This window comes from Drosophila nasuta, chromosome 2R, assembly GCF_023558535.2.
Source record: "Drosophila nasuta strain 15112-1781.00 chromosome 2R, ASM2355853v1, whole genome shotgun sequence".
In the NCBI taxonomy this organism is placed as follows: domain Eukaryota; kingdom Metazoa; phylum Arthropoda; class Insecta; order Diptera; family Drosophilidae; genus Drosophila; species Drosophila nasuta.
In genome coordinates, this window is record NC_083456.1 from 15728718 (window position 1) to 15751765 (window position 23048).

Below are 23048 nucleotides of genomic sequence, written 5' to 3' on the forward strand. Positions count from 1 at the left end.
GGTTTCGCATGCGGAAATGACCTTCCGCTTAGAATTCAAACTTTTTTTGTAGCATACTTTTTGGCTGTGACTGAGCATAACATACTTTTGGGGTTATTTGAAAACACATTTATTCTCGAAATATTTGCAACGTAAGTATCTCACAGTCGATTAGCATTCATCTTAGTAGGATTCTTAATATTCGTTTTTGTTTTTCTCTTTTATATGGTTTTTATAATAGTCTTTATTAGTTTTTCTTTTACGCTCTGCTCGCTCAGGGAGAGTTTTCCCATTTGTTTTTTATATTATAGTTTATAATTTGAATTGGTTAAAGTATTGGTAAAATCAAATAAATATTGTGTGTGGTTACAGGGATGATACAAAAAGCGTGCCGGCGCTTGCATTATGTGTGGTTAAAGCAAAGGTTCTAACGCTTACAAAATTGACTTATTCAGAAACAGAACAAACGAACAATCGATGTATATTACACTGGTTTCCTATGCAAAATGCGCTATTATTTGATGTACATACGTGTAGTGTTTTTTCCTTTTTTAAATTGGCCATGAAGCATATAAAAGATTCATTTAATTTATATTGTTGCACGCATCTTTTCATGTACACATACATACATACATTATTCATATTTGTATTTGTTTTAATGTGGTATATAATATAGTTTTAAACGTCTTTTTTTTAAATTTTCGCTAAGCAAAAATGTAATTTATAAATAAATATAATGTATGGTTATTTTTGCGTGTTAATTACAAATGTAAATCATAATTTCTATTTGTATTTGTTTATTTCTATATATATATATAAAATGATAAAAATAAAATATATTTTGTATAATCACACCAATAAACTTTAAACATAAGCCTAACTATTGTTGAGACATGCAACAAATCAATATTGTATAGACACAAAAATTAAAGACTGTTTTGGGAGGTGAACAAGTTGAAAAGCACTTTTTGCAAAAATACTAAACGATTTCTCGCTGTGTACATGTGATGTTATTCTTGTTGTTGTTGTTTGGGAGTACGTGTTAGATGTGTGCATATTTATCTAGACTTTTAACAGAATCCATTGGCATTTTGTTTCTCTGCGAATTAACTTTGTGAACTACTTAAAAATTCGAGTTTATATTCCCCCCGCAAAACACACATGTAAACAATCATTGCAATAGTTTTTTGCCCCACTCACAGACATCAATTAACAGCCTACTCCAAAGTAAAGTTATACAGTTATATATATATATAGATAGATACTGCAAATTAATATAGTTGTTCAGTGTATGCGCGAGTGCCTAAGTTTGTGTATGTCTGTGTGTTGTGTGTGTATGTGTAAAAGTTAGGCTATTCTCTAACGACTTTGGCTTTTCGAATGCTGAATTAACCACTGCAGCGTAATGTCGATGTTATCCTTTTCCTTACACGAAATACTATAGCAACAGATTTCCCGATCCTGTATGCTCGACAGATTCCTGCGGAACAAATACACAATAAGTACACAGTGAATACAGAAGCAGTGAAGCACTCACATTCGCTCAATGAGCCCAGTTTCATCTAGAGCGCCTGGAAGATCACGTTTGTTGCCCAGGACGAGCACTGGAATGCCATTCAGCTGCGGCTTATCTAGCAGAGAGTGTAGTTCGTTGCGTGATGCTTCCAACTTGTCCAAATCAGCCGCATCCACCATATAACTAAAAAAGAGAAAGTATTGTTATTAGTTAGGCAAAGATGCAAATGGAGTAAGGGGTCAAGTTTGAACTTACACAATTGCATTAACGCCGCGACAATAGCGCTCCCACATGGATCGGAAACGTGGCTGGCCGCCAATGTCCCAGACCTTGATGGTCACATTGCCTTTGGTGATTTTGCGCATATTGAAACCAACTGTGGGTATCATATCCTCTGCAAACTGGCCGGACTGTGGAGAATCATAAAGCAATTAGTATTGTGTTTGCCACAATGAACCCACAACAAAGGAACCCGCATTATTTATATATACATATGTATATGTACAATTTAGAGTTTCAAATACAAGTTTCAATTACGACTTATCAGCAAAAGTCAAGCTTCAGCTGATAATGGCGTCACTTTTGCATATATGTATGTATGTAAATATAAAGAAAAGTTATTAGGCCAGCATCATTGGTGATGATTAAGATCGCGTGTTATCATAAACAAAGTGCTAAATTCGATTTTGAATTTATGGAAATTAACAGACGACAAACAAATATGTATATGATAAGTGTTTTATGACGTCTGCACAAAAGGCAAATCAATAGTAAACGGCGATTTGTAATTGCCTTCCCTCTCTTTCGCACTGCCTGTCTGACGGATGATTTAGAATTGGAATTTCTTATACTTTTTTTGTTTGTCTGTTTTTGCTGTTGCTGCATTGTCATAGCCTGCGGCTCACACGCTGCCCCCGCCGTCAACCACCACTCTCCCCGCTCAAAAGCAGAGCCGCCGCCCCTCATCACACTCATCGTTGTCGTTCCATCGACAATTTTGCGAAATTTTTTGTACTCACTGCAATAACATTGACGAACGTTGTTTTGCCCGAAAACTGCAGGCCGACCAGCGTCAGTTCCATTTCCTCTTTCCAGAAGATGCTCTTAAACCAGTCCAGGATTCTGTTGATTAGCGCTAGCATTTTAAATTCTGTTTTGTTAATTTTTTTTCCCTTGCAAAAAATAAATGGCGTAGGCAGCACAGCACAGCAATAGAGTTGTTGTATCGAATCATTCGAATTGGTTCAATCGAACTATTAGCGGAACCGAATCAACTGATTCCAGCCATTGTTCATTTCGTTCATTGTATGAAAATAATGCAATTATAATAAATTTATAAATTGCACAGTTTTAGTGCGTTTGCAATAATATTTTGTTGACTAAATATTTGTGCTGTTTGTTTATGTTCTGATTTAATGAACAGCTGAAAAAAAGTTTCACTTAACAGCTGTTAGCTGGTTCCAATTGTCATTCAAATGATAGCAGAGCACAGCTGTTATTTTCTGCATTAATAATATACAACAGCACAAATAACTCCACGAATCAAATTCACTCCATTTTTGAGTTTATGTGACAATGTGTTATCGATTAGTATTCAATTTAAATTCAGAATAGTCCATGGTGAATGGCAATTATTGGACAATGGACGATAGCTCTATTATCGGTTAGCCGCCACAATCATAACAAATAAATAAACATGGTAAGTAAACGTTTTATTTATATTGCTATGAATCTAATAAATATATTAAAATTGTACCAATTCTAGGCACGAAATGCGGAAAAGGCAATGTAAGTATGTGCCTACACAAGCGAGACCATGAGCTTAATACTATTTTTGTTATTTACCGGCAGGACAACGTTGGCGCGATGGCGAGCGGCCAAAGAAGTCGAGTCAGGTGAAAAGGAACGCCGGCCTTACTTGGCCTCGGAGTGCAGTGATCTGCCCAAATGTGAAAAGTTTCGCTTAGAAATCATTCGTGAAATATCCAAGAAAGTAGCACAGATACAAAATGGTAAGTGCACAATCGTTAAACAAGACTTTTCCATATTTTTAATGTCGCTTTAATGCACTTCGCAGCCGGTTTGGGAGAATTTCGCATACGTGATCTCAACGATGAAATCAACAAACTGCTGCGCGAGAAACGTCACTGGGAGAATCAGATATCCTCCCTCGGCGGTCCGCACTATCGACGATATGGTCCAAAGATGTTCGACGCAGAAGGACGCGAGGTTCCGGGCAATCGTGGCTACAAATACTTTGGAGCGGCCAAAGATTTGCCTGGTGTGCGAGAGCTCTTCGAACAAGATCCGCCGCCACCGCCACGCAAAACACGTGGCGAACTGATGAAAGACATTGATGCCGAGTATTATGGCTACCGAGATGACGAGGATGGCGTGTTGATTCCACTCGAAGAGAAGATCGAAAGAGCTGCGCTACAAAAAGCTGTGCAGGAATGGCGCGACAAAATGGCACGCGATGGACGCATTATTCCCGACGACGACGAAGAGGACGATGATATCTACCCACTATCAGGACCAGCACGTGAAGCTGCCGAGGATGCCAAATCCCGAGCCGCAGAAAATCCAGATCCATTGGGTTTGTTGGCGCCACGATTCACTGCCCATGTGCCAGTGCCCACGCAGCAGGATGTCCAAGAAGCACTACTGCAAAAACGTAAATTAGAGTTACTGCAAAAGTACACAGTCGATGCAACAAACTGATTGTAATCAACAAATGTTTAATAATAATTATGATTGAATAGATTATTTTGCCACAAAATTAGAAATTTAAATTTTCAAACTAATTAATCAATCGTGTGTCTGCACTGCATTCAATGTTAGAAAGTTCAGAAGGTATTATAATAGTACACAAACTGATTACAAGCAACAACTTATTGGAACTTGAATTATTCAAAGAAATTTGAAGGACGCTTCTAAGTAGCATTCAAAATCAGAATGTCCAGTAATATCTGAAGTAACTACAGAACTATACAACATTGTAATCAACATTGCTTACTAATATTAGGAATAGGGTACTTAACTACCCCCAAATTAAAATATAGTTATGCCAGCATGGTTAGCATAAATTCCAACGCTTCAATGCGTTGTCTTATTTCTTCTAAAAACTAAATTGTGTCCGTTTGCTTTCCATTGCACAATAGAATAGTTGTTTAATAGCGATCACGACGACCGCCTCCTCCACTACCACGTCCTCCATCACGAAAACCACGACCTCCGCCGCCTCCTTCGGCAGCGCGACGCTCCTTCATTGCAGAAAAACGCTGCGCCATGTCGCGCAGTTTTTCAGGCACCTCTTGATTGGCTTCCTCCAGAATGGCAATCAACTCCTTTGTCATTCCCCAATCCTCGCGTGTAATAAAACTTATCGAGGTGCCTTTGCGCCCTGCTCTTCCAGTGCGTCCTACGCGATGCACATACTCTTCAATGTTGCGCGGAAAATCATAATTAATAACGTGTCTACAAAGAGAAGTGTTTTAATATAGGAAGATTTTTTTTGTGCGGCAGTTACTCACGTGATGTCCTCTATGTCTAGGCCACGGGATGCCACATCGGTGGCCACTAGAATGCGCACCATTCCCGACTTAATGTCAGCTATAGCCTGTTCGCGATCGCTTTGCTCGCGATTGCCGTGAATGCACTGAGTGTTGAAGCCACCCAATGACAGATCACTGGACAGATCATCGGCACGGGCTTTGCGGCCACAAAACACTATGATCTTGTCGTCATTCTTCATGTTCTTCACAAATGCTTTGAGCGTCTGGAATTTGTCTTGATCGTCCTCCAGCAATTCAATTACCTGCTGCACCGAGTGTGTGGCAGCTAAGTCCAAGGAACCGACGCACACTTGAATCGGATTACGCATATAACTCTGGGCAAGACGGCGCACTCCTGGCGGCCAGGTGGCAGATGTCATAATGGTCTGACGATCGGGACGTATGTCGAGCAGCACTTTACGTATCTGCGGTTCAAAGCCCATATCCAACATACGATCGGCTTCGTCGAGCACCAGATACGTTATGGTCGACACCTTGATAACACCAGCTTGCACCAGATCGTTGAGACGACCTGGCGTACAAATAATAATCTCAGCGCCGCGTTCCACATCCGATATCTGCATCTGACGACTGCCGCCGCCATAAACACAAACTCTGTGTGGATTCAAAGGAATTATTATAAGTTCTTTTATGCAACAATTTTACTATTAATATCTGGACTACTTACGCTCTCATGTCGCGAAAAGAGTACTTCTTCACTTCCATTTCGATCTGGAGCGCCAGTTCACGAGTGGGAGCCAGCACGAGGACATTGGCACCTCCTCGAGTGCCACGCGGTGTGCTCTGGTACTCGGTGTGAATCATGCCGGGCAACAGAAACGCCAACGTCTTGCCCGTGCCCGTCTGGGCAATGCCAATCATGTCGTGACCCTTCAGAAGAATGGGCCAAGCCTGCGACTGAATGGGCGATGGCTTCTCGAAGCCCTGCTTCTTGATTTCGTCTAACAAATCGGGATACTGTTCAAAGCACTGTTCGAAACGCCAAACCGGATTTGGAATGGGGGGCAAAGTGTCGCCCTCTTTAGCCTCAAACACATGCGAAACCGTAATGTTGTTGCTCTCTTGGCGCATGCGCTGCACTTGCTCTGCCGGCAAATTGGCAACCTCAGCGGACTCCTTGTAAAAGTCTTTGGTAAGCGGTGGACATTTGGCCCAGCGAGCTGCCTGAGCCGCTTCCTATTTATAGATAAGATTATCAATAAAGAAATGTAATAGTAGAGTGTAGAAATCTTTACCGAAGCCTTGTTTAGCGCAGCCCAATCAATGGTGCCCGTCAAGTCGCCGCTTAGCGGTATTTCAGCTGGCGGTTCGGGAGCTCGAAACTCGTAATTGTTGTTGCGTTGTCCACCTCCAGATCTGTTATAGTCACGGTCGGAGCGCCCACGGTTGCCATTATCATGGAGTTGCTTACGCAAATGATGCATTGCATCCGCCACATTGTTCTTAGAATTCCCGCTGATCTCAACCTTCAGCTCAGTCTTGAAGACTTGAATACGCACCTCGAACTCGTTCTGAATGCGTGTGATATTGGAGCCACTGCGTCCAATGACGCGACCCACCATATCTTCGCTGATATCCAAGGATTCCGAATACTTGCTTGCATCACTGCTTCTGCGCGAATAATCATCTTTGTGGCCACGATGACCACGAGATTGATCATCGTATTGCCCATTGGAGCGACGTTCATAGGGTGAACTATAGTTATTGTTGCGATGGCCACGTGAGGAATCGTTTGGAGTGTAAAAAGGATGCGACTTATCGATGCGCATTGGTGGCATTTGGTGGTCCATATAGCTGGATTCATCCCAGTCCAGCGAAGACATTTTGATTTGTTTTGAATATAAACAAAACAGAACAAAAAAACGAATACTGACCAAAAATGTTTTCTAACTTAATATTTTGCGTGGTCAGCAATAAAACGGTAAAGTTTCTTGGTGTGTGTGAAAAATGGCGGCTTTTGCTGCTGCACAAATATATCGACCAACTTTGCGATGGCGTAATAAAAAGTTTATATTTGCAATAAAAACGCCGTTGAAAATTATTGGTTATTTTTTAACAATTGAAGAAAATGTTGAAACCGACTGATCTAAAGTTGACAAAGCTGGTAAACTACTGTTATGGAATTTTGCCTTAAGCAATAGCTATTTTAAATTCCCAAGATACCACGTTTAGTACTTTGCAGTATTTTTATACCAAATAATGTATATTATGCCATTTGGGGTCTTATCATTGTAATTACTAATTTATTTATTTAAAAAAACTGCTAGCCCATAATTTTTTTAATTCCGGTTCTTGCAGTGAGTAATAATTATTAAAGTTAATCTCGAATCAAAATGTGGATCGTCTTTTCATCAGTATTTATAGCTTTTCGGTCACACTGAAACAGGAGCTTCTCAGTAAATTTCCTTCCATGAGAGCAGTGCTGATTAATATAATGTGGCGCCAATGTGTAAATTCAAATTAAAAATGCAGTTGGTATTTGGTTACGTTTTTTATGTTGTTTCTTTTTACTTAACGCACATCTATAACCTTAACTTAAAAGACTTAAGGACTAAAACCAAATGAATCGGATTGCATTCAACTCTCGTTCTCTCGCTCTCTCTTTCGCAACTGTTTTTATAAATAACTAAAACTAGAAAAACACAAACACAAAACCAAACAATATTGTTGCTTGCTCACTTCAAGAAATTTAAATACATACATACAATATATAGTATAATAGTTTGTAAAGTGTGAGTGTGTGTGTGCGTAGATGGCTGGGGTACAGGTAGTAATTGTTTTCTTTTCATAAAACTTAGAACAGTTTTGATATACAGTAATCGGTTTTGGATTTTTTTTTTATGTGAGGGGGTTTCGTTCTGTGTGGCAAGGTTGCAGAAATCTTTTGCAGTGCTGCGGTTTCATTCAAAAATTTCATTGTAATGATTATTTGTTGTATATACTTTTATACAGGATAGTTAAGATTGGCTTACTGACTATGCACGACAAAATTATACTAAATTAAACATTACGAGGTGTGTTTAAACAATTTATAATAATAGTAGCACAAGATCGCGCCAGATCGGCATTAAACTTTGTGGTTACATTTTTTGTCATCATTTTTTGTTTTCCCATATCATTTCTAATCATTTTGTATATTTTCATTTTTTTGTATAATTTTTTTAGTAGTTTTGTTTTTGGGGGTCTAAAATACATTACAAAAGATATTTAAGATTACAAATTAGACTAAATATTCTGTTTATGCTCATTTCTGTTGTTTGTTATGTTTTGTTTTGTTGCCCCAATCTTGATGCTGCTGTCTGCGTTTTTAGGTACAAAATTGACAATGTCCATTCAATCAATCAATCAATCAACCATCATTCTCAATCATATAAAAATACAAATTTGCAACAGCAATTTTATGTTTAGTTTCTTATTCACAGCATTACGGCGGACAACGCTTCTTTCCCCGCCTGTGCCGTCGTCGTCGTCGCCGCCTCCTCCTGCTCCATGTGCATCAATCACTCCCACTCGATGTGGCCAATCCCAGCTGCTCATCCATTGACGTCCCCGTTGCTGTTGTGGGGGGCAACGTCTCGCAAATGGGCGTGGCTGGCGCATCGCTCGGCAGCGGACTGCGTATGGATATGCAGGATACGGATTTTGGTATGATTGGCGGATAGTTTGAGTCCAGATTGAGCCTCAGCTTGGCGGGTGAATTGCGCTTAAACACCGCCAGCGGCCTTGTTGGCGACAGCAATGCAGGTGTAGAAGGTGCCGGTGCATTATTTGTGCTTGAAGCGACTTCATAACTGTTATTGCTGCTGCTGCCTGAGCAAAAGATGCGCGATCTGGAGAGCGAGTATACGCCGCTGCTGCTGTTGGAGCACGGCGAATCCAGATCCGCGACTGGCGCGGCAGCCGCCGAAGATGTGCAGGGCGTCTCGTCGGGCGTGATGGGTGGCGAGGTGAGGCGTGAGGAGCAATTGCTGCCGGCAAAGCTGCCAGCCCCGCTATCGACATCATCGTAATCGTCGTACTCATCCTCGTCCATGGCCTCGCTGTCCGATTTGGATTTGCAATGCGACACGACTGGGGCACGTGGCAACGATTCAGCTGCCTCCTGTTCGGGTTGCTCCACCAGTTGACTAGTTGTTGCTCCTGCTCCTGTTGTTGTAGCAGTTACTGTTGTGTGGGGGGCGTGGCTGGCGGGTGAGACGGGTGCGGGGGCGGGAGCGAGCACGCCGCTCTTGCGCAAACTCTGCTCCAGCTCGAGCAGTTGGCCCATAAAGTTGAGATTGGGCGAGATGATGGGTCGGGCCACTTTCACCAGCTTGTAGGCCTCCAGCAGCGACAGCGACTTGTAGCGCATGACGTAGGCAATGGCGATGGTGGCGCTGCGAGAGATCCCGGCGTGACAATGCAACAAGACGCGGGAACCAGTTTTGCGTGCATCCTCTGCAAAAATACACAGAAAAGAAAATAAAGGCGAAATTAGTATTGAATACTCTTCCATTGTATTTGCTTATCAGTTGTGATAACGACAGCGTGACGCTGACGTCGTATCGCCATGATTTGCATAAACAAATGCCAATTAGATGCGCTAACAACAACAACAAAACGTAGCAAATTACAAATAAAAGCAAAAAAAACAAACAAAAAAAAACGTATTTAAATTCAACAGCAACTCGAAAATTTATCGACAACGCAAAATCATTGCTGAGCTTGGCTTATTGGTGTCCCGCTCTAACACACAACCTACATGATGCCCTGCCGCTCTTTAATTTCGCTCTCTCATCCCATTTTCCATTCCCCAATGCGCGCTCTCTCTCACACTCTCTCCCACAGAGATAGTTTGGAGCTGGGAGAAACTTTTTTCGCCGTGGGCTTTGAAAGCTTTGATGATGTTGCTGCTCAGTTGCTGTTCTTATTGTTGTTGCTTGCTGCTGATATTCGTTCGTTCGTTCGCTGTCGATAATACTTGCAATTGTATTGGTATACAATATTGGCTCTCACACAGTCAGCGCGGTGTATGCGCGTTAGTGTGAGTGAGTACTGTTTGAATTTGCTGTGCAGTGGATGAGTCATACTACTTGCCTAAAGCGCTGCCGCTTTATTGACAAACACAGCAGCGTTCGAGAATATTTATACACACACACATATACACACATGAGTGTGTACATTAACTCATAATTTACGTTGTTATTTTTTTTGGGCAAGATAAGCACAGCGAAGGCAGCTCCTAATTATGTGTGCGTGTCTGTGTGTTGAGTATATATTTTTTTTTTGTTCACCACCAACCCCTCTGCTAATAGAGCTTTTGTTGCCTCAGAATTTGTCTAATCAGCCTGTGAGAGGGAGTGAGGTGAACATAGTCCTGCAGTTGCTAATTATTGATTACTCACTCACACACACACACAACTGCGAATGCGTAAATGCAATGCAGCAAGTCAACACTTGTCTTGATTTCCAAACAGCTGATAATAATCGTTGAGCCTTGTGCAGTCCGTTTTGTCGTCAAACTGAATTAGTCATCCACTTCAGCTGACTGGCGCCCCTCTTTACCCCCCCACTCCCACCCTATCTTCACCCACCCTTGCTATTTACATTGCACTCGCCCCACAGTAATGACAATTATAACCGTGTGTACTATATATACATATATATGTGTGTGTGTGTGTGTGTGTTATCAGCGATAAGCGGCATTTGCTACGCGTGTAAATCAAAAAACGCAATCGTGCCTTGGAATTTTCGAGTGGCACCGCAATTTATCACAATACAACTCAACTACACACACACACACTCTGACATTGGCGCATATCATTTATCAATGAATGAGTGCAAAGCGAGCTGATATCGCTCATTACTATTGTTGTACTACTAGATTCGTCTTTAATTTCATAAGGCCTCCAGAACGAACCATCAACATACTACATACATAGAAAAAAAATACGCAAATCAAATCGAATTTAGTTATCAGCGCATTTATCGATAATGTGCAAACAACAATGATGTTGCAATAATCATTTTTTTTCTTTTCATTCTCTCGATGGAAAACCCATAATAAATAAATAATAATGGACGTAAGTAAAAAAATGATTGCAATAATCATTTATTTCTTTCTAAGTGAGTAACTGATTTACTTTTTTTTTTTTGGTTATATTGGGGTGTGATGGGCGTACCTCCAAAAAAAAAAAAAAAAAAAAAAAAAAGATTTCTAGGCTAGGCCAAAAATAAAACATCCGAAAGAGAGAGTGTGCGTGTGTGCATGTGTGTGTGCGTCTTTTTGTCGTCAGCAGACAACTGGTCACCGTGCTGATGGCGCTCATAAATCCTCTTAGTTAATGACCCCGTCGCTCAGACTGTTAAAAACGCGCATAAAACGCGCTATAAACGCGCCCGCCACCAATTCTGACTCATTGCCTTTTTAGCCGTGTCACAGACAGTGGGCCAACAATGGCGCTATTAGCCACATTCATTTAGCCCCTGGCCACTGAGATTCGCAAACACGACTAGAAGAAGAATTGCGAAAACTAGCCAAACAACTTGCTAAATACCATTCGACCAACGACGTCTATTCTCGGCGATCATTTCATTATTCCATTGAGTTTGTCTCGCCATTCAGAATCCATAAATATCAAGTTAAGTAACAAGAAAAACCATACGCATTTTTATGGATAATACGATCCTATAATTCTTTAACGGAAGTGATGCGAGAATCAAAGTGAGGAGTTCGTGAAAGGGCTTCACAGTGATTAATTGAGATGACAAATCTGTGTATTACAGAAATAGCATAAAGTAATAATTAAACTTAGTCATAATAAAAGGAATCCCAAGTTAAAAAAGAAGAATAAAGAATAATATTCCACGTTTCATTAATACTTCTTGACCCGCATTGACTATTACTAAAACTAACACGTAATCTTTGAAAATAGCTTGTGAAACAATAATTTAAGCTAATTGACTATAAACTTTCGGCAGAGATTCTTAGTTGTTAATTAAGAATTTCATAAGAAAGTTGATTAGTCTTCTCTAGAACTATTCCATCAAAACTAAACAAGTTAGAACTAAGAACTAAGCTCTAATTACACATAGCCGAGATATTTTCATGGAATGTTGACACTTTGTGTAACTAACAAAATGTAGAACAAATACGCATTTTAAGATTAAAGAGAACTTTGCAAATCTCACGACTTTCATAGTCTTTAAGATGTCAGCTGTTGGCAAGTGACAACTCTTTGTAAACACAAATCGGAAATTCATTGTAAGAATTTCAATTCATGAGTTCATCAGAGACATTCTTCAAAGATTAAGTCAGTGTCTTTGCTACGAACAAAGTACCATAGCGATAAAGTTGCCATAAGGGAAGTCGATGTTGTCATTTCCAAAGCGGAACTTTGAGTCTAGTGCTGATTAGGGACAGTGAAACTGTGAATGGGGACTCTGACTTTCGATTATCAAGAAAAAGAGAAAAAGGCGTTTAGGTGGTAATTGCTGTTTGTCAATCCCCGATAATATGCATGTCGTGTGGGTTCCGCATAATCCATCGGGGGGAATTAGTAATCATCAATTACCGTGCGACACTTATGACTAAGTCTTTGTCGCGCATAGCTCAATGATGAGTGTCGCTCTCTCACTCTCTTGCTATCTATCTATATCTGAGACTAGGGGGAATCGTGTCTATTAAAGCGCAGTTCCATTCATAGGGCTGACGACGACGACGTCGTGACTCCATTTTTGGGGCGGTGATGCGTAATGCCAACGATTTGCCGCCGTTCAGTAGCCATTCGACCGTCTGTCCGCCCGCCCGCTTGATGATTAAGTGCAACAGCAGCAGCAACAGCAGCAGCCGGTGATGTCGCCACCTCTTGTCGCCTTCTTTTGTGCCTCGATTGGTGCGTCATTGTCGCTCAGAACTGGGCCAAACAGACAAGAGATGAGAGAGTACACATATAACATAGTATTGTAGTATGTTATATATCTGACAATGTACCCATTCCTGAAAATCATTCTCACTTTTGCGCCCATGCGACGACTGCGATGATGATTAAGCCAGCACAAGGGTCAGACCGATGATGGCTGATACCTTGCAACAGCAACAGCTCCTGTGAGTCATGGCCAGAAAGAGAGAAACAACCACTAAAGTAAAGTAAAACAGCCGGCAACATGATATCGCACATGACTCTGACTCGGACTCCTCATATATGGTTGTGTCGTCTGAGTCGTCTGGCAACAAGTAGTTTTGTTTGTTTTCAAATATTTAATTACTTTCCGAGCTGAGTTTTGAGTTTATCATTGATTGCAGGCAACTCAGACTGAGCTCAGCTTCAGCTTCAGCTTACTCAGAGCGAGGTCCACATTGGCAGGTGCTGCTCAGGATCATGAATCACTTCGTCAGTCTGCCACTCAGTCAGTTAGTCAATGATGCCTGCTTGACCTTCAACTTGGCAAGCGAGTCATACGGAAACAAAGCGGATCAACTCAACGCAACTTCGGCTCCAAGTCCAACTTGAGATCCGTTGACTGCACTTTGATGTTGCCTTCAACCCGGCAACAACTACAACAACTACAGCAACAATAACAACCAAAATCACAACAAGCGCTCACTCGTGATGTTTTGTGATTCATAAAAACGCGAAAAGTTTGCATAAACAACAACAAATTGAAGAGAATTTTTGCGCGGGCAGCGCCATCTGACGACAAGCAGGAGCGTCAACAAGACGGGGGCGTGCACAACGCCATCTGGCGGCACGAGGCGGAGAGAGGGAGAGCAAGAGAGTTCCTTGTAATAAGACTTATTAATAATACTACAAACAATGTGTGTACGATGATGAAGTGTTTTTATAATTTTCTTGCGATTCGCATTTCTCGTGCGCCCGGCACAACAAAAACGACCGAAAATTTCTCAAAAAAAAAATTCCTGAATACTCAGATGCTTGTTCTTTCTGTTTTTTGTTGTTGTTTTGCATTTTATAAATAGCGCGCTGACGAATATTGAAATTATGTGCACGGGGCCAACAAAAATGTCGCCTCGACGAGGCCGCGACGTGTCGCTGCCGCCGCTGCTGCTGTGGCGGGGGGTTAGTCACCACCACACCACAAAGCAGCAACAACTACACATCATGCCACAAAACGAGCCCCGATCCCCGGGGATTGTCGAAGTTGACGGCAACAAGGATTACGCCAAACGTAACGCAACGCATGAAACTCAACTGGGTGCAAGTCAACTTACCTTACCTTACTTTTTTCATTTTTATCTAATCAACGATCGTCAGACTTGTCTGATAAAACTACTATATGCTAAAGTGTGTGTGTGTGTGTATTCTATTATCAAATAGAGATAGCAGAAGGTAACAAAAAAATATTGTGGGCGAGTTTGTTTAGCTGTGCGTCAACTTTACTTGCTTGTTAGTCCGACACCAAAAGAGGCCTCTGTTGGGGCTGCCAGATAGTAAGTTGATAAAGTTAAGTGCACAAATGTGATATATGTATGTATACGAATACAAACATAAATATGTATTGTATATAGTAGTTTATATAGCGTATAGTACGTAGTATTTGCAGGTACAGTCGATTTAGACAGGGTGGCGTTATATTCCAAATTGATTGGAGGGCGCTTCGCTTGTCAAAAAAAAAACACGGCTGCTTGAGCTTTGCTTTACTTTACTTTTGAGGTTGATTGTTTTCTAGGCCAAGTGGTTGCGTCTCAAAGCTCATTTATCTATTTATGCTCAAGCACTGTTAATGACAACAACACCAACAAAGCATAATGAGACAGAGAGCGAGAGAGAGACAACTTGACTAATGAGCAGAGCTTTCAAGCTTCACTTAGCGGTGTTTCCTTCCCTCCTCCTCCTTCTCCACCTACCCCATCACTATTCAACCCGATCCCATGCAAGCGCACAATTATGATGAATGAAACGCAGCCCGCAACAATGAGAAATCATAAGTAGTGGAAGAAATACAGACAATCATAAAAGTAATAATAATAAGCATAAGGTGACGACGGAGCCAAGCAAACCAACAAAAACGAAAAACGAATGCGCAAAAAGGCAAACGCAAGCAACGAACGCAGCAGATGGAGCTGCTAGGCCGAAAAGGGGGAAGGGGCGAAAGGTGGGGTAAGGGGGACAGCGGTCGGCGACTGAGGCAAAATCATGACTCATAGCACTCGTTCACAATATTTTTCTTCTTTTATTTCGTGCCTGAGTACTAATGTGTTTTGGCAGCACAACAGCAGCAACAACAACACAGCGCAGTGTAAGTGTGAGTGACTGACTGAGTGCGAGTGTGAGAGAGAGAGAGACAAGGAGAGAAGCACAGCACAGTTACAAAAATAATACACACTTGAACATGCTCGAAGCATGGCACAAAAGAGAGGTGGGTGGGTGTTATTTTCTTTCTTCTTTTCTTTTTTTGTTGCGGGTGGGCGGCGGATTCTTCCTGCATCAGCAAGCAAATGAATTATGGAAGATGATGATTAAAAAAGTCAAGGAGAATCATAGGAAATTCAGCTGTTGTTGTTGCTGCTCTTGTCTAACAGCTGTTGCTGCTGCAAACGCACCTGACAGCAGCAGCAGCAACAACAACAACAGACGTCTGGCCGTGACGTCAACGCCGTCATTGTCGAGGCCACGCACAAGGATAAAGCGATGACTCATAAACAGGAACTACGAAACGAAACGAAAACAATTGATGGCCGTCGTCCTGAACGACGTGCGCTTAAAAATAGAACATATGCCAAAGAGGCAGCGGCGCAGCAGCAGCTGCTAGCGGGGGTGAACTCAGTCAAGGCAGCGACGGCAACGCCAACGCCAGCAGATGCAGCGACTGCGGCGCAATAAATAGCAACAATAAGACGAACCAAAAAAAATCGATGCGGATGGTTGAATGCTACAAGGAGTGTACGTGTGTGTGTGTGTGTGTTTGGTGTTCCACATTGCACTGTGAACGATGCCGGGCGATGAGTCATGCGACTCAGACGCGCACAGTGGTGGCCAAAATAACAGGACTATTCAAAATGCGTACGTGACGCAGGCAGCGAATAACAAAAGGCACGTGTATATTTTTTTTTGTACAACAACCCTTATCAGTAAGGACGTTGGTGGCGCTAATTTGCATAAAATTTCCATTCTCTTACAAACAAACACACACATAGAAAGAGAGCGAGAGAGAATCTGCGTGGAAAGTGGAACTTTTTTTTTGCTGGACACGTCTATTATGCAAAGCAAACAAAAGTAAAACACAGGAGCCGCAGTCGCAGCTGAAGTCGCAGTCGAAGTCGCAGTTGAGCAGCCGAAGCCGTCGCAACGACAGCGACAACAACAATGACGATGGCGATGTCGTCGTCGTCGCAGCCGTCGCCATGCTGTCTGCCCGCGCCAAACACGCAACAACAACAACAACAACAACATCGAACAGAGCAATGACGTCGGATTGCCGACGAATGCCGTGGAAAGCGTAGGAGCCGCCAGGCGCTCTGAGGATGAGCTCCAAAGCAGGGAGTGAGAGAGTGATAGCCATACACACTCTTTTTCTGTCGCTTCACTTTGCTCGGCATTTAATGTGCAGTTTGAAACGGGATTAGTTGACTAAGTAATGGGAATAGCTTTAATATTAAAAATATTATTATTCCAGAATATGATTGTTCACTTTATGAGTAATTATCGTACGTTAAAAACAAAACAAATTCTACAACAGTGGGGTTTTTCCATAATGAATCGAAATATTTCTACCATATTTTATATGGGTACAAAATATTTATTATTATTTGACTTATATAGTAAGGTAAATCATGCAAGAAATGATTCGTATATCAGCATTAATCTCAATAAATTGATTAGGAAACCATTTCTCGAACTTTATAAATGAGAAGTATTTTTACTATATATTTGTTACGGCACTGGTCAATTAATTAAAATTTAATTCCTATAGTATTTACGATAAAAATTGTATTTTATCGTGTCATTGAACTAATGTGATAAAAATAATGCCTAGAAAATGATTTCATTCACATAATTTCAGTACATAATACAATTAAATGAAAAACACATAAAAATTACTTTAGAATTAAACATGTACAACGTACAATGCATACAAATAAATGATCTAATACATTTTTTATTTGACAAATCTATTGTCTCATCTATCCTAATTGATATGCTGATCTTATCCAAGTGTTTGCTACACAAAATATTGACAAATATATTTAAACCAAAGGCCCAGCAATAATAAATAACAAATGAAAACAAAAATACGAATGGAAAAAAAAAACAAAAATAAAATGCTAAGCTCGCAACACACACGTGCCGCGACAAAAGCGAGTAATAAGCAACAACAAATAACAAAGTAAGCCCAAAAAAAAATATAAAAATGAAATAAAATAAATTTAAATGAAAAAAAAAAATATATGCAAAAGGAAAAAAAGAACAACAAGAAAACGTAAAGTACGTAGAACATTTGCCACGAGAAAATGAAAATGGAAAAATGCGATTGACGTCAGCAAAATATTCCACAGCTATAGATACTATATGTATATATCTGTGTGTTGAGTCTACACATACGTATTACACTTAAAATTAACTAAATATACGAGTTTCTTTGAATATGCCTTGGAACAAAAAAAAAGGCAAAGCAAAAAAAGCTTACGCCAGCTAAAACGAAAAGAAAGACTAAACCAAACCAAGCAACAAATACAAAAAAAAAAGGCCAATAACGAATTTTCCAAGTGGCCAACGACTAAACCGTTACGCAAAGAAGAAGCCACATTTCCCTCCACCTCCCGCCCCATTCCATATTTGTCCCTAATTTAGACAGGCATCCAATGACAGGTCACGTTTTAACGGTTATAAGCATGACGAAGCTGATTTTTCTATTTCTTTTCTATTTTTGAGTGTATGTTAGTTTCTTTGATCGATAGCATTGTTATCGATACTTACCAATGAAATCGAATGCCTCCTGAAAATATTGTTTGATATTTTGATGGGGTGTATCGCTGGCAGGTATTTGCATATACTTGAGACCCTGCAGGTGACCCTCGCTGGGACTCTGGCAGGTAACATTGAGGACACAATTGGCGCCCACGCTGCTGGGATCGTTTGCATCGCGGCCATTGCCCAGCAGCAGATGTGGAAATACTGGCGAAGCAGGATGTGTTTCGATATCTACAAGGAAAGCAAAAAAAAAACAAAAATAACAATAATAGTCAATATGCGAATAAATATTGTAATAATGGTGAGAAATCTGGGGAAATTTCGCTAGCCTTGTCTAAGCAGTTCCATTGAATATGTTTTTGGGTCGGTCATCAAAGTTGAAATGAGACTCGCAAGCAGAGATCTGTTGCTCACTCGCTCTCTCTCTATCTCTTTCTTTTAGTTTGTACATTTGTGTGTGTTTGTGTGTGTTTTTCTGGGGGATTCGTTTTGTCTGCCAATTGCGATGTCATGCAACAAAAGATCCATTGCCACAAATGACGATCATCATTATCTGCAACGTTCTCTTCATCTGTCTGTATCTATGTGTCTTCTGTCAGTGTGTGTGTGTGTGTGTGTGTGTGTGTGTGTGTGTGAATCTATTGTGTGTTTACAACAGCGTCTAAATTTTCTACAACACAAATTGTTGTTTATTTTTGTTGCTGCCGCTGCTGCTGCTGCGCCTTCGTTTCGTCTGCTGCTGTTTCAGTTGTAGTTGTTGTTGCATGACTCATGCTAGGCAATCGCACAGTTTAGTTTTATTGGCAGTCGCTCTCTATGTGTGTGTGTGTGTGTATGTGGGCGACTGCGGGTTAAGCAGAGGGTGGCAAGAGGTGGGTGGCTTGTGTTCGTGTTTTCAGGGGGAGGTGGAGGTGGAGGAGGAGTTGTGGTGGTTTTGCCATCTCTCACAACATTTTGCGTCGTTTCGCCGAGTTCGTAGCACTTTCAATGAGGCGCACAATCGTTTAGTTCAGTTCAGTTTATGTATCTGTATCTCGGTGTATCTGTATCTGTTGCTGAATATGTATCTATTATTATGGGTCTAGCTATGGTTAGTTGGCTTTTGCATTATGCTCTTTCCAATTCATCGATTATTTCTGTCGCTCGCGTGTTAATTGATAGCCAAGGCAACAGCACACACACACACACTTACACAACTGGCCCAATGTTTTTGGGCCTATTTACAGTCGCAGTTGCTGTTTGTGGGTCACAGTGCGGCACGGAAATCAATTGCATTAGTCATACTCATTTTGGGGTAAGACCCCGCACATACACACACACCTACATACATACTATATGAGTGTACTTTGTCGTTGAACTTTTACAAGCAATGAGTGATGATGATGATGATGATAAACATGGTTATTAGCATTGAGTGCAATTAAATCACAGCTAGAAACAATACGTTCAAATATTTGCACAATGACTCAAAGCTTCATAACGTAAACAGGAATTTAACAAAATGCATCAACAATGACAACAAAATCACAAGGAAAGCTCTGGCAAATGAGTGTGAAACGTGCGTAAGCACAAATAATACGAGTAGCTGTCAAAACATGGAGGATAAGAAGGGAGGCTGCCGCAAGTGCGAGCGAGCTGGCGTGACATTGAAATCTATTTGCATCTCAGCGCGATCACATGCCTAGCAAGTGACACAAACACACACACACACATATACAGATGTGTGAGGGCTTGCTTGCACTCAAAGCTTAGCTCAGCTCAGCTTAACTCAATGCCCGAAAGTTCGACATTGAGCATTTCACTGTGAAATGCAATTATTGTTGTTATTGTTAAGCATGTTCTGTTGCTTGTGTGCATATGTTGATTTCATAACGGGCACAACAGAAACAGCAAAACAGCACAAAAGAAATGAAACAAACGAGCAGCAGCACTTGCAAAACGAGAGCAGAATGTCATGTTTATCTCGCAGCACGTGCTAAAACAAAAACAACATTGTTTATAATGTTCAAGCAAAGCTCAATGGCGCGCGCGAGCGCATGAGTGAGATAGCTACATACATATGTATATAAAGAGCGAGCGAAAGTTAGATGCAATGTTGATTTGCAATATGGGGGTCTGACTAGGAAATGAAATGCAATGAAAAGCACAAACAGCGGACATGCAAATATGCAAAGAACTGATTTGACAGTTGATTAGACGGAAGGTAAAATCTACTTTATCGTAGATATGTAAATGTATGTATGTATGCCTATGTGTACATGCAAACTAGTTCACAAGGAAAAGGTACTAATCGATTGATATAAAACACGCTACACATAAATTCTGAATTCTATATTTTCCAAGATCCTTTTTACGGTCAGACTGTAATATCGATAGCAATCGATAAATGCATTTGTTACAACTTACCGTATACCGCCGGACTGGAGCAGCTGCGCATGAGCGGCGGCGTTCGGCCACCGCCGCCATTGCTGCTGCCACCATTCATAGTTGACGCCGTCGCCGTTGTCAGCTGCTCGTCACATGCCAGATTCTCCCTGGAGCGCTTGTTGTTAGGATAGTCCTTGTGATTAGCTGCAACGATATAAATAAATATTGCGATTATTATTTAGATACAATGCGTTGTGTGTGATTTCTGACTCTGCGATCAACACTCGAAATGACGTCAGCCCCCGTCAAAAACCTAAAAACTTGTCGCGCCGACTCACAACAAAAACCAAAAACAAAAAAAAATACAAATCCAAAAAAAAACCGCAAATATTCGCCGCTGCTGTTTGACAAACTGACGTAAGACATTTATTTCGGCACGCAGCTTGATTAGCGCGCACACACATACATGGCAAAGAGGCAAAAGGCGAATTCGGGGCGTGGTGAGGTGAGGTGAGACGCGCTGAAGCGAGGCGAAATCGAAACCGAAGCGAGGCCCAATGCAAAGCTTCACACGAAAAAACAACAACAAAAAGGGCAACACTTGCTTGAAGTTCGCTTATCATTTAAAAAACATGTATATGCGTATGTGACAGAGTACGACTGCGTGTGTGTGTGTGTGTGAAGGAGAAACCTTATCGGTCGCAGAGCAGCGCATAAACAGTTTCACAGTTTCTAGTACTGCTTTTATGCTGTGCAAGCAAAAGAAAAAGAACAACATCAAAAAGCAAGCAACAATTTGTAGAAGAAGCAGCAGTATTTGTTATCAGCTGGCATATCGAAGCGACCTCAAAGCCTGAAAAGCCAAAAAAAAAAAACTCAACTTTTCACTCGCTGACTGGGCAGGAAACAACATTGTGCTGGTTGTGGTTGTAGTTGTTGTTGCTAGTATCGCTCGAAGTAGAGAAACAGAAACAAGTCAAATCGCATGCCAATGCACTGCACACACTCACACACACACACTTGCATGCAGTCGCAGATATGTGTGTGTGTTTGTACGACGTACTCCAACTTCGCCAAGTTTTCAAGTTGTTGCTGAGGCTGTTGCTTTTTAGTGTTATTATTGCTGTTGTTGTGCCGACGAATTCGTACTCGAAAGGTCGTTTCAAAGCGGGTTTCGTTGGCCAGCCAGAGTTGCCAGTCCGCTGCACAAACCTGCTTTGCTTTACATTTTTCTTCTTCTTGTTATTTGTTGTTGTTGTTCCCTCAAGCAGCCAACGCAGAGCCAACGACGACGACGAAAAAAGCTTCTTTTTCGTTTGCTTTTATTTCAGAAAGACACGCGAATGTGAGTCACGTATATGAAGTAAGTAGAAACCAAGCAACACAACTCTACGCCTCTGCTTCTTCTTATCCACTGCTGCTGCTCTGTCTCTCTCTCTTTCGCTCTCGCACTGACTTCGAGTCTGACTCGATTGTTGCTTGTTTAAAATAATCGTAGTGAGAGAGACGGAGAGAACGGGTGGGGGGTGCAATGGAGTGGAGCAGGGCAGACAGACAATCGTCGCTTACGCTGCTTACGTGTGTGGTTACCCCTTTCCCCGCCCCTTTTAGCCCAGAAGCGGATGCGCTTGAGCGCGCAAAGTTTATAAAGTAAACAGCAGGCATTCCACAAGCGGGAAAAATGCTTCGCTCGCTCTCTCTTCCTCTCTAGCTTTATGAGTAATTTTTGTAATCTTAATTTATTTAGCATTTGTTGCTTACACTTACCACCAATGCGATTGTTGTTGTTGTTGTTATTATTGTTATTTGGGATTGGCATAAATAACAGAAGACACGGCGCTTCTCTCTTTATCCGCATTTTCATTTCACTTTTATGACTCACGCTGTTGCTGTCTCCGTCGCGCTCACAGCAATTGCGTGTTGTTGACGTTGCCGTATTGTTGCTGCTGTAGTTGTTGTTGCTCGCTGTATAGCTCGATTCACACACACATACAGAGACATGCACGCGCACACACACACACAAATACACTTGACTGGCAGGCGCAACACGAGAATTGTTTAAATTTAATATTTATGCTTGGCTGCCTATTTTTTATTTTATTATTGGAAGAGGAAGTGTTGTGTGAGGAGACTCGAAAATAAATATATTATTTATTGGTTTATTAGATAATCCCAGTTGCTGTTGTTGTTGTTGTAACACACTTGTTGAGCGACCGCGAGCACTTCCCGTTGTTGTAGTAGTTGTATTTCCACTTGTTGTTGTTGTTGTTGCGTTTTGGAAACTTTTTTAACACGCGCACATTTATTTAATTATTGTATTGTACAAACTAGAGAGAAACGTTGTGTTCTCGTTTCTATTTCTGTTTAAGTGACGACGATTATTATTACGCGCTTAAAGACAGCAAACACAACAGCTGCTTGTTGTGAGAGGGCAAAGGGAAGGGGGAGGTTACGCTACAAGATCACGCACGCTGTGTTGTTGTTGCAACACGTATTTTAACTAGTTATAGTAGTACTATGTCCGCCAAGTTCCCATGCTAAAGTCAGCAATCTATGTTTTTTGAATTTTTTTGCGGTGTTGAACAATTTATTATTGTCAATATTCTTCTGGAACGCACAAAACTTTTGATACGTCCGTTCACAACGAAAGTCTCTCGCGTTATGACAACAAAACGAAGCGACCGCACAAATGAAGCAACG

General features: G+C 41.2%; 4 protein-coding genes across 4 annotated transcripts; 1 reads left to right on the top strand and 3 right to left on the bottom strand.

Annotated features, from left to right (window-relative positions):
* Positions 1–989: 989 nt before the first annotated feature.
* On the bottom strand, positions 990–2721 carry LOC132787753 (ADP-ribosylation factor-like protein 8). Its single transcript, XM_060795037.1, has 4 exons — positions 2515–2721; positions 1751–1905; positions 1517–1678; positions 990–1459 (listed from the first exon to the last, which is right to left on the bottom strand). The coding sequence occupies exons 1-4, from the start codon at positions 2635–2637 to the stop codon at positions 1339–1341; spliced, it is 561 nt and encodes a 186-aa protein (XP_060651020.1). The 5' UTR covers positions 2638–2721; the 3' UTR covers positions 990–1338.
* A 343-nt stretch (positions 2722–3064) lies between these two features.
* LOC132787752 (pre-mRNA-splicing factor ISY1 homolog) lies at positions 3065–4299 on the top strand. The gene is made up of 4 exons (XM_060795036.1): positions 3065–3194; positions 3261–3283; positions 3347–3507; positions 3573–4299. Exons 1-4 carry the CDS (start codon positions 3192–3194, stop codon positions 4214–4216), a joined length of 831 nt encoding a protein of 276 aa, XP_060651019.1. The 5' UTR covers positions 3065–3191; the 3' UTR covers positions 4217–4299.
* Positions 4300–4389: 90 nt separating this feature from the next.
* On the bottom strand, positions 4390–7204 carry LOC132787749 (probable ATP-dependent RNA helicase DDX43). The gene is made up of 4 exons (XM_060795034.1): positions 6306–7204; positions 5738–6246; positions 5029–5664; positions 4390–4972 (listed from the first exon to the last, which is right to left on the bottom strand). The coding sequence occupies exons 1-4, from the start codon at positions 6891–6893 to the stop codon at positions 4666–4668; spliced, it is 2040 nt and encodes a 679-aa protein (XP_060651017.1). The 5' UTR covers positions 6894–7204; the 3' UTR covers positions 4390–4665.
* Positions 7205–7548: 344 nt separating this feature from the next.
* On the bottom strand, positions 7549–23014 carry LOC132787750 (tyrosine-protein phosphatase vhp-1). The gene is made up of 4 exons (XM_060795035.1): positions 22116–23014; positions 20388–20552; positions 17988–18212; positions 7549–9507 (listed from the first exon to the last, which is right to left on the bottom strand). The coding sequence occupies exons 1-4, from the start codon at positions 22210–22212 to the stop codon at positions 8567–8569; spliced, it is 1428 nt and encodes a 475-aa protein (XP_060651018.1). The 5' UTR covers positions 22213–23014; the 3' UTR covers positions 7549–8566.
* Positions 23015–23048: the final 34 nt, after the last annotated feature.